Raw genomic sequence first — 11,766 nt, forward strand, 5'->3', positions numbered from 1 at the left:
TTGGCTCAGTCAACAAACTCTAGCGAAACCTCAGGTAGCTGTATACATATTTATGCGTAATTAATCAACGATCTTCCTTTGAACTAAACCTCTTCTGAGTCTAAATACTACAGTAATCCTATGTGAGGAACATTGGAAAATTGGAAGCTTTTATTGTCTTTGTTTACGACTGTTTTGATTGGTTGAATGTTTTAACAAAAAGGAAACTACCTTTCAAAATAGAGTTTAAATACATTTTATTTCATAAACCTGCTTTTCATCGGTTGATACATTCTCCGTATGAAAACAAAACCGTTTCAATGTAGGGAAAGCGCATTGTCGCAGAACAATAGAAAATGCTACAGTTCTTATGTGGATCATTACTTAAAGTGTACGGTCATAAACTACAATAGCAAAACAAAACCAAAAAAGCAAGAAATACTATAAAGAATAGAACAGTCATTGATGTAGCGTGAACTATGAGTGTAGAACGGCTGTCAAAAAAATGATTATAGTTTTAAAGCAGTGCACGGTCATTTACAAATCGTTTAAAGTTTACTGCGTACGGTCAAAAAGTTATGAAAACAAAACGCAAAAAATGAACAGGAAATCTATTAAGCATAGCACGGTCATCAAAATATCATTGATAATAGTTTTAAAACAGTTTACAGTCATTTCCAAACTTGTTATTTGTTCGGGATAAGACACGAGCTAAGGTACAAATCTCTAGGGAGTGCCCTCTTAAATTTCTTTAGATATACTCCGTGCGTTATGTTGATAATTTTAGCCTGTGTCATTTTGTTTGATTTTATCGTAATGGCATGTTAAAATATGGGGATTCCAAATGAACATATTATTGTTGTTGCTGTTTTCCCTACTCGATCGACCATCTTGTTTGTCTTCATGCATGCTACACCAAGTGTATAAGTCAGCTTACAAATGCTGTTTAACTTGTAAAATATGTAGCTTACAACCACATTAATTGAAATTTGGCACAATACCTCAGCATCATCTGACAATGAGTGTCAAGTAACTTCAATTGAATGAATAGTCTATTTATTTTCTCTTTGATATTTTTTGTGTATAAGAGCATCTCAATGAGGTGGGGTACCTTCAGTGACGGTTACCGTAAATCCTCGAATTAGTGCCTGGGGCGCTTATTTCAAATTTAGGAGAAGACGGGGGGCGCTTACATGATGGAGGCGCTTAATCGAGGAGGGGCCCTTATTTTATTTTTCCCAAATTGTGACCTGGCATGATCATTTTTTTAATACATAATCTGCGCATAAACAACAGCATAAGCTGCTTATCAACACAAAAAGCTGATCTTAAACTTTAAATCGCAGCACCGTTAGTACTTGTAATTTTTTTCCGAACTTAACGTGTTCACAAACGGAAACAATGCACAAATCTAATACTACACGATGAAAACTATACATCCTTTTTTGTCTCATTATTTGTCCACAAGATGGGGGAAGGGGAGGGGGCGCTCAGTCGAAGGGGGGGCACTTATTTTAAATTTTGGCCGATAGGAGGGGCGCTTATTCGAAGGGGTCGCTTATTCGAGGGGGCACTAATTTGAGGATTTACGGAAAAAGTTAAAAATATTGTTTTTTCGACGGTTGACAGTGAACAAATTCGGGCATTTGACGTTTAACGGCTTATTGTGGATGGCTATTGACAGTTGATAGTAAAGTATTAATACTTATTTTCCTTTTCAATGGCTGACAGGTAACCCTTCTAAAACCCTTGGATAAGGCCTACTCCTTGTGCTTACTAACAACCTAACGGCAAGATCAGGCAAACGCCAAATGACCTTATACTTACGTTAATTGGGCAACATAGTTTGCCCATTTTGTTCTTTACACTCAGTGATCAATTTTGAATACCCATTTGAATCATTGATTTCCTTGATCTACTCAAGTAATCTCCATTGCCATTGATATAAAATAATACATTTTCAAAAAGAAACATCAAGGTTAGTGCAATTCTAGCCTTAAAGGCTTCAATCTGACAAAAAGTACGCATTTTGGTTGATTTCCCGCCACATTTAGCCATTTCACTTAAAAACCGGCCAAAATATGCAAGGTAATGCAGAAAAAAACATACCATACTATTATCTATGCAGTTTTACACTCTCATATAAATTTTCAGCCATATTGGTTAGAAGTAGCAAGTTTTATTTTGATTTGAAGTCGTGTTTGATCTCCCGCCGCGAGAAAAAATTGACTCTTTGCGATTCAAAGTATTGTAACTCACTTGAAATTTCTTAAAATTAGCTGAAACTTTTCTCACACTTGCTTTAACACATTATAAGTATGTGTGAATTTATTTAGCTTATTACCTCGTAAATGACTGAAGTGACATTAATTCTTGTCGGTGTGGTTCGAAAAAAAAAGGTGAATGTCATTTCTTCAGCTTTGAATCCAGTGCTAGTCATGCAAGTACACCTGAAAATTTTCATAACTCCAAAAATCGATATTGCTTCAATGGAGGTAACATAAGGTAATGGTATGGGAGTCGGGTGAATCATAATTGATCATGGTTTCCGCGAAAAAAAAGTTTCCCACGATTTTTTTGTGTTTTTAGAGTAAAATGGCTGTTTTCCCACCGGATCCAAAAGTAAACAGCTAAAAATTCATGAAAATTTAGCATAAAAGAAAACGGTAAACTGGATTTTGGAGATTTGTAATTATAAATTGTCTGTGCTTAGTTTCAGCTTGTCACATTATGTCAAGAAATTTGTTTGGACTTTTAAAAAACCAAGTTTTTCCTGGCACCGAAGTGTTTGATGAGGAAGATACAGAGAGAGAGAGAGAGAGAGAGAGAGAGAGAGAGAGAGAGAGAGAGAGAGAGCCATAAGAACGGGCACTTTTGTAACCACAAAAGGGAACTTTTGTAACCCGATAGGGAACTTTTGTAACGAAGGTAGGGAACTTTTGTAACCTAGGGCACTTTTGTAACGTCATTGGGGCACTTTTGTAACTCTCGATAGGGCACTTTTGTAACAATAGGGCACTTTTGTAACAATATAGGGCACTTTTGTAACAATATAGGGCACTTTTGTAACACACTGACACTTGTAATTGTGAGCATTTGTGAGGATTTTTGATTCTTTTGTTCCCGTTTTTTAAGCCTGGTTTTACTAGCGACGCAAGCACAAGCGCAAACACAAACGCAAGCAACAGGGATGACCCAAGTGAAAACGAAATTTGGCCCAAACAAAAGCACAAGCAAAATCATCCGAATCTTCCAAACTGTTTAGGCGCGAGGTAATGTGGATCCAGTATTTTCAATGGCCAAACATAGCCAGGTGTGGTAAATATCCTTGTGCTTGTGTTATTCCTGAACGGTATTTCATCTTCACTTGTTGCAGCATCAGCATAAGCGCAAGCACAAGAAAAAGGAAACATTTTGATCCTTGTGCTTGTAGCTTGCGTTTGTGCTTTTTGCTTGCGTCAAGGCGGTTTTCACTATAAAGTAAGAATTATTGTGCTTGCGCTTGTAATTGCGCTTGTTCATGCGGTTGTGCCTCTGCTTGTGCTTGTGCCTACACTTATGCTTGTGCATGCGCTTGTGCTTGCACTTGTGTCTGCGCTTGTGCTTGCGCTTGTTCATACACTTGTGCCTCCGCTTGTGCTTGTGCCTGCACTTGTGCTTGCTCTTGCGCTTGTGCTCGTGCTTGTGTTTGCGCTTGTTTATGCGCTTGTGCCTCCGCTTGTACTTGTGCCTACACTTGTGCTTATGCATGCGCTTGTGCTAGCGCTTGTGTTTGCACTTGTGCTTGCGCTTGTGCCTGCGCTTGTACTTGTGCAAGCGCTTGTGTTTCCGCTTGTGTTTGCGCTTGTGTTTACGCTTGTACTTGCACTTGTGCATGCGATTGTGTTTTTGCGCTTGTGTTTGCGTTTGTGTTTGCGCTTGTACATGCGCTTCTGCTTGCGTTGCTAGTGAAAATAAGGCTTTAGAAATCGGGTTATTCACATGATAAACTGTGATAAACTTAAGTACACTTATCTCACTTTATTCTTTTCTTTATCTGATTAAAAATGAACGAGAATTTCCAAGTAGTTCATATTGAAGCTGAAGCACACATTTTAAGATTTTAAGTAATTTTATTACTCCCTGTGCTGCTCAGAAATTTTCAAAAGAACAAGGTGCGACTTAGTTACTCTTGTTAACATAACTGGAACTAACATATTCCTTTATTTCATAGGAAATCAACTACAACAAAGTAAATAGCTTAATGATGCTGATGGGATGTGATAGACTTGCAGGCTTATTTAGTTGCCCATATTCTGCACTCTGTTTGAAGAAAATAAGTTGGGCGTATTGGCTATCCGAGCTTACTGAATACAAGTAAAGTTGAAGCCTACAATCTTTGTAGCAATAAATGTGATTGCGCTTTCTCAAGTCAAATTGTTGGCAAGACATAACGTGAAAAGAGGAGCAATAGAAGTAACGTACGTGAAGTCCCATACATTTCCCCTTGAGGTATTCCCTTCAAGCCTCGGCTAGAAAAATGTGATTTTTTGGCTTGTAAAGATGACACGATTTTGGAAATATCGCGCCACCAGTGTATGTTAGGAATCATTCAAGTAAACTACCATTGGCTGTTGTAATTACCAAAGTTTCGTGCTGAAAAGGTATTTTAAAAGAACATTCTATTACCTCTGTCTTTAATATTAACTCAACCGAACGTATCTTAAACATTAGAGAGTTTAAGCATGGCGGTTACGGCAGACGGCAAATGGCAAAGATTACCGCTCATTCTTTATTCTTTTCTTCTGATCGTTAAATTAATCACACAAAAAAATAGAAAAATGTCTTCTTCTATTCACCGCAAATACAAATATTTTCACTCTACTGTACGGACAGCTAAAGACAGACGGCAATAGTTTCATTTTTCCCGTTTGCTGTAAACGTCATGCTTAACCTCTCTATTAACTCAACCGAACGTGCACAAGATACACTTGTTGCAAATAACTTGCCATACAAGAATTTTATAACAAATCGAGGTACAGCCAGCCAGGGAGAGGTTTAGTCCGCGATAACCCCTAAACGCCTTCTTAAATAGGCCTATTTAAGATTGTGCCTAGCAACTTTTTGCAACCTTTGGGAATGTGAAAAACTTCGTAACAAACAATCGCATACACGACACTTTTTCTCTGCATAGAAAAACTTAATTTTGAAAACAACTTTTCAGATTTGGCAGAAATGTATTTTCACTTACTGCGATTATATTACATAAGTTTCCTTTTGGCAGGAACAAGTTAGTTGCAATTTACTAGAACAATCTGGACAAGCATACTCTTACCTAAACATGTTGAACCCACTCGCATTTGCTTGTTAGCAGAGGTAAGTTTAAGGACCCATTAACTGATTCATGCGCGCACTCCTACGCGTTGCTAAGGAGGTGAAATTTTGCTTGCGTTAGCCTGAGTAAGGAAAATTTAAGCAATTCAAGAATCTGGAAATTCGGTTACATTTAAGAGGTTTTTCCTTTGTGTTTCACAAGACTTAAAGTAAAAAAGTACAAGCAAAAACAAAATAAGAGAAAAACAGAAAAGCAAGCGCAAACAAAAAAGAAAAACCATATCTGTGTGGCTTTCTTATGCTTCGTTTGATCTCATGGAGCCTTTAAATTTTTTCACAGTGAGTCACATAACTATGGGCGTAGCCTGCTGACGTCATTACAGATGTTACTGATAATGAAAAAGGTAGAACACATGAAATAACGTCGAAAGGACCAAAAATGGCAAGGTTATATGCGAATGAATTTTCGCTAGCAAACTGCTTGAAAAGATCAGTGAATGGGCCCTTAACACGAGGGGAAAATAACACCTATAACCTTAACTTACGGCTTGCTCATCTTGGAAGCTCTATTTTGACGCCTTTCATATTTTAAGCGGTTGACAATTGTGTCCAATGAAACTTTATTTAACATTTCCACGCCCCAGTCTTCCTTTTCCAGGGTCATCTTAATTCGCGGCTTTGAAATCGGGTAAGATTGCTCTATCATGTTGCGAAATAGCTTTTGCATTCTGGCAAGCTCGGTTGCTGTGAAGGCGTTTCTCACGCTACTTGACACACTGGTTGGAGGTATGATTTCACTTGAGGTCTCGCTCTCTGCTTGAAACGCCCTTTCAACACGTTGCTCCAGTGTTTCCACTTCAGATGGAAGGCATTGAGGCTCTGGAGAGGAGGACTTACTGAAACGCCATTGAGCACGAACTTTGTCCAAGACTCGTTTTGGGTTTTCTCCTCTTAGCTGCGGATGGTCAGAAATTTTTGCTTTCACCGTTGCTAAAGTAATAGCTTCGTGCTCAATTTCATCCTTGAAAACTGCTTTGATCAGAGCTTCCTTGTCCTCTTTCCATGAACTTCTGGAAGTTTTGGGGACAACAGCCTCTGAAGCAGATGGGCTTTTTAGGCTGACAGAAATGCTGTTTGGTTTGGCTGTTTGGTCTGGATGGTCTGACTGTTTACGCATTATGTTGCGTAGCTGCTTGGAGGCCTGAACTGAGGAATTGTTCTTTTCCTGTAGACGGTAATATTTGTTTGCCGTCTGCAGATTGTGGGCCATCAGGTCTGCGAGATTCCCCCTGGCTTCATTACTGTCGCTTGCTGTGTGTACTTGAGAAACGGCCGACTTTCTGAGGAGAGTTGAGCTAGGGTTGCCATCCACTTGAGCCTTCTTCCAGACTGATTTGATCGCTTTGTTTATTTGACTCGATACCATCGGTTCGCCATTCCACGTCAAAAAGACGTTTGAGGTAGGGTTACGACTTGAGCTGGAAACCTTCGATCGTGCCTCCCTCACAAAAATGGCCATCCAACTGTACAATTTCGGGCTTAGTACTACTCTTGCTGGACCGTGTGTGGCGAAAGTCTTCTGATCACTTACATGAACAACGTATTCATCACCATGTTTCACGGCACTGTTCAGTTCTCCCATTTTCATGTTTGCTAGGACTCCAGCCCTGTTGGCGTTATCAATTGAAATCTGAACTAACAAAAAGTCTCTGGCAAGGGTGTAATTGGCTTGCGTCATTTCCAAGCAGTGAGCTCCCGATAGCTGCCCGAAGAGACAAATGGCATTTCTTGCAGCTTGGCTTCGTTCGAATTCGGTTATTTGCTTGGGAGTAATTAAAGCGTTCAAGTCTTCTTCCATTTTTTCCCAATGACGTTTTGAGCAGCCTTTTCGAAACGATGAGGACCACCTGGTTACTTTCTCTTTTACAGAAAGTATCTGTTCCTTAGATATGTTCACGCCACAGTCGTTGCTCAAAGCAAAGGAGTAGAAATGGCGGAGACTCATCAAATAGGATTTAGTGGTTTTGGGGTGGTACTGATGTTTTGCAAATCCTTCCAGAAATTTGTCATTGATGATATTGGAGTTGAAAAGCGATGCCATCTCTTGTTTGCTATCGATCACTTTCAAGAGCTTAGAAATTTGCTTTCCATGTTGCTCGCTTGTCTTGTCGTCCAGGTTCCCTCCGTCCGCAGAGTTCAGCCAAGCTTTAAACTGAACAGTAAATTCAGGTGGATCGATATCTGAAGATTCAATGTGGCTTGCTTCGCCAATATCACTTTCATCTTGCTGGTCTTGTTCCTCGTCTTCAATGGTCACCACTTCATGGAACGATGACTCAGATGTTAGAGACACGCTTGCTTCGTCTCCTTTAGTAGCTCGAGGTCGTTTATGATATGGTCTCATTTGTGATTCCTTGATTGGGCCTCGTACTCTTGATAACAGATCTTTGTACTCCTTAGCGTTGGGATCCAGCTTATGTACATTCCTTAAGTGCGCAGGGATTCTCTTTACTAGGGAAGTGCATCCATCGACTGGACAGTAGCGGTGTTTATGATAGTCTTTTCTCTTCTTGTCATTGGTGTTCTCCTCTTTCTCATCTGTCGATTTTTTTGCTTTCTTCTGAGGAACTTTTGCAGAGTCTGAGAAGGTGTAACTCTTTCTCATTCCAAAGCGCGTAACAGCGGTTCTAGAATGTTCTTGAGACCAACCATGCACGTTTTGAAGATGGCGTGGGAGGTGAATCACGCTGGCACCACATAAAGGTAGAGGACACTTCTTTAATCCTCGAGTTGTCTCCTTCTTAATCTTTTTTGTCGAGACTTTTTTTTCTTTTTTTGCTTTGGCTCTTTTTTTCTTTCCATTGCCACCATTCGTCTTGACTCTTTTGTCATCTCCATCAACTTCACTGTCAATATCATCTTCACTCCCTGCACTGTCCTCAGTAGATGAGCTTGTATCACTGTCTGGTTGGTAAGACTGACTGGACTCGCTACCTGATGATGGTCCTTCATCCTGCACACAGTAAGAATATTAATTACTTAAAAGATCATTCTGTCAGGTCTACTTTACAAAGGAAAATGGTCAGCTACACAACTCAGATCTCAATGTCTTGATTGAAACTTCGTTTACTGTCTGAACAACATTTTGAAAGCTTTTAATACTCTACTAGTTCTTAAAATGTCCTTTTTCTCTCGTTCTATTATATTAGGTATACATTTCCTCTCATTAACAGTTCACCTTCCTGATTAATATCTATCAAGACATTATAATAACTGGAGACTGGCTAGAAAACTTTCTGGTTGTTTCAGTCTACAGACTCACATTGCACTTTTTTCTGTTTATATATCTGTCTGTATTTGCAAAAACATAGCCACAGAATTACGCGCCATTATTTCTCTCTGCTAGGAAGAACTGTCAAAACTGTTTGTTTACGGACATACAAATGTGTAACATCGACAATTAGGTCAATTTGTCATAATATATAAGTGAGATTAAATGTAATCTTCCCGTGCAAAATGTTATGGCTTATTAGTCCGCAAAAGCGAAAATCGACTTCGAGTTATCGAGGGTAGAATTACAAAGAAAAGTACCTGAAGGGAAGTTAAATTCGCTTCGAGTTAGCGGGGTTTCCAGTTATAGGGGTTAAAATTACAGTAAATGTATGAGGCAAATCCAAGGGAAATCAGTATTGCTTCGAGGTAGCGGGGAATTCGAGTTACCGAGGGTTCGAGTTATCGGGGTTCAACTGTAATGAAGTGGTTTGCCTATTCAATTCAGTTCAATTCAATTTTTGTTTAGAACTACGATTTTAAATTTTACAATTCTTATGTTTGGATTGCGTTATTTTGATGTCTCTGTATTCCTGGAGGCGGTTAAGAGCCATTTAGGCGAGTTTTACTTTCTGGCAGTTTGCTTCCCCTAGAGGGAAACGGGAAGCAAACCCGCCCGCTCGAAAGTAAAACTCGCCTAAACGGCTCTAAACCGCCTCTGTTACCGCAGAGACATCAAAATAACGCAAGACAAACATAAGGCAAACCACTTCTATTTAAATTATTTTCTACACGTAGCATTCAGAGCAATTTTCGAAACATTCTCATACATTGTCTTAGGAAGAGCTAAAATTGTAACGCAATCGCCAACAGCATTATGTCACGTATTAATCGTATTCAACGTCTAGTTTAGGCCAGGCTACACTCGTCAGAATTTCTGTTCGCGCGGTGACAGTGAGAAAGAGCCGACCGATTAGCGTTCTAAAAGTGTTGTCTAAAGGAAATCTGCCCGAGGACACCATTAATTCCAATGAAGGTGCAAGTCTAACGATTTGCTAGCAAGCGTCGTCCATTATCGTACTTGAAAGTAAAAACGGACGTCATTTAGCCCCGTATTACATACTGGGACGTTTGCACTGTACATGTCACTGTGGCGATAATGTTGTGTTTGCTACAGACAGCAACGAGCTTAGCCACTTCAATTTAGGGCGTAGATTTGCAATGGACTAGAGGTTTCTAGCTGCTGTTGGCGTTGTTTGGTCTGAACTTGATGTGTTAAAGTCTGGATACGGTATTTCCCGCACGATTAAATTCAAATACTTCCCGGACATTGCTACATGTATTTGCGAGGAAAACATGACAACGAACAGAGGGAAGGAGACGGTTTACCAAGGAGATCCGTGAAAGGCTGATAGATCGTGAGTAGCATTTAATTTCCTTGTTTTATCAATTTTATGGGTTTTCGGCCTAGCTAAATATCATAAGAGGTATCGAATGGTCCCATTCAATTTAAAAGTGCTCGTAAAATTTGGCCTTTGCTCGAACTGCTCGCAAAAATTAGCTGTGTGTTCGCTTGCACGTGCTCGCAAAATTTTTGTCACTGCTCGGATGCTCGGATTTTTGTTCGAATTCTCTGCCGTGTAGCGGAAGCATAATTTGCATCTTGGAAACAAAAATTTACGCTGGAAACAATATTTCACTATGGAAAACTGGGAAAATTTGGGGAAACATTCACGCGCTCCATGAATGATTCTAGAAACATGTTTCCCCGTTTGATGTAAACTGACGCGCGTAAGAATTATTCGCGAAAGGCACGCGCAAAGGTAGAAAGCAATCTAGAATCGTGATGACATGAATATAACTATTACTATTCGACCTTCAGAGCTTGTCAGAGCTGTATGACTGCACTGGGCAATTGTTTACATGTATGTAGACCCTGGAAGCCTCCAATGAAGCTTCATTGTGTTAAATCTTTTTCAGTCAGTTAGTCAATTTAGTGGAAAACACGGTTTGCCGATCATCGATACCAAAACTCGAAACGCTTGCCAGACTCAAGGCCACGTTGTTTACATTTCCTAAGAATTATGTAACCGAAAAACATTTTCTATGTCGCAACATTTCAAATTCTGGGAGCTTTTAATTTCGTCTCGTGGTGCGTTCACAATCGGCAGGTATATTTTAATGCAGCATAGTTAACAGAGGGGACTGGTTATGAAGCCCGGCAAACATCAAAGCAAACAAAGATGCCAAGATTTATGTTGGAAGGTCCACGACCATGCACAATCTTTTGTTTTGCACTCATACACTATGCATGAATTTTGTAACCAACATGTTTCTATTGGCTAATTCCGTAGTACAGATTAAACAACAATTATTGTGTTTATAATAGGTATTATTTATAATATATTTTGTGCTTGGTCAAGGCCAAAAAAGCGAACAAAAACATACAATACTGCTCAGAACTAAGCGTACATCAAACAAATGTTAAAATGGCCCGCCCATTTTTGCCAGTGTGTTAGGGCCATGCATTTTTGCCAACACGTTAGCCTTTGTTATTCCTTTTGTGATGCATTGTTATGGTTAACAAAGCCGGACTCTAGCCCATTCAAATGTGATTTATGTTTAGTAATTCCACGCTAAGCGAAATTTAAATCAAAACACAGCAAATTAACAAGCGCAAACAGAAAATACAGCTTTGTACCTCTTCCACTGAAATAACTCACTCTGATGTTGAAAAGATGACAAATAAAATCGAACACTTTCACATCAAACCATTGTTAGTTCACCTGTTGAACTCGTCCACCTGTTCATGTATAAGCTCTGTTCTCAAACCAAGTGAGGCAATTGTACTCACCAAAACTTTCTTTGTATCAGATGGAAATAACGACATACATGTCGACAAAATAAACAACAGATTGAAAACCAGACGATTTCAGTTAACCTGGCACTCAAAAACTGGAGAAAGTTGTAAATTACGCGAGGTGGGAAACACGGCTCGAAAAAAAACCTGACAAGTCATCCGGGACAAGTTAAGTTTTCTATCAGACAAGTATAAACTTTTCCTCCTCACTTGTTCTAAGGGCAAAAGCCCAGGTAAGCCGTCCTCCGACTAAATTTTTGATAGCCATTGAAATGAGTAAATTTTAGGCACATGGGTAATCAAGTGTTTAGCTGAAGTTTGACGAAAATTGCAGTTTTAAAGCA

General features: G+C 39.4%; 2 protein-coding genes across 6 annotated transcripts in view; one reads left to right on the plus strand and one right to left on the minus strand.

Annotated features, from left to right (window-relative positions):
- Positions 1-11,766, plus strand: part of LOC145502523 (DALR anticodon-binding domain-containing protein 3-like) — a 90,303-nt gene that overhangs the window by 44,465 nt on the left and 34,072 nt on the right. The window lies entirely within an intron of this gene.
- Positions 5,657-11,766, minus strand: part of LOC145503071 (uncharacterized) — a 14,999-nt gene continuing 8,889 nt past the window's right edge. Inside the window, exon 3 of the mRNA XM_081482494.1 lies at positions 5,657-8,305. Coding sequence (XP_081338620.1) covers positions 5,834-8,305 — 2,472 coding nt within the window. The 3' untranslated portion in view covers positions 5,657-5,833. The remainder of the gene's footprint in view (positions 8,306-11,766) is intronic.

This window comes from Orbicella franksi, chromosome 11 (assembly GCF_964199315.1).
Source record: "Orbicella franksi chromosome 11, jaOrbFran1.1, whole genome shotgun sequence".
NCBI classification, from domain to species: Eukaryota; Metazoa; Cnidaria; class Anthozoa; order Scleractinia; family Merulinidae; genus Orbicella; species Orbicella franksi.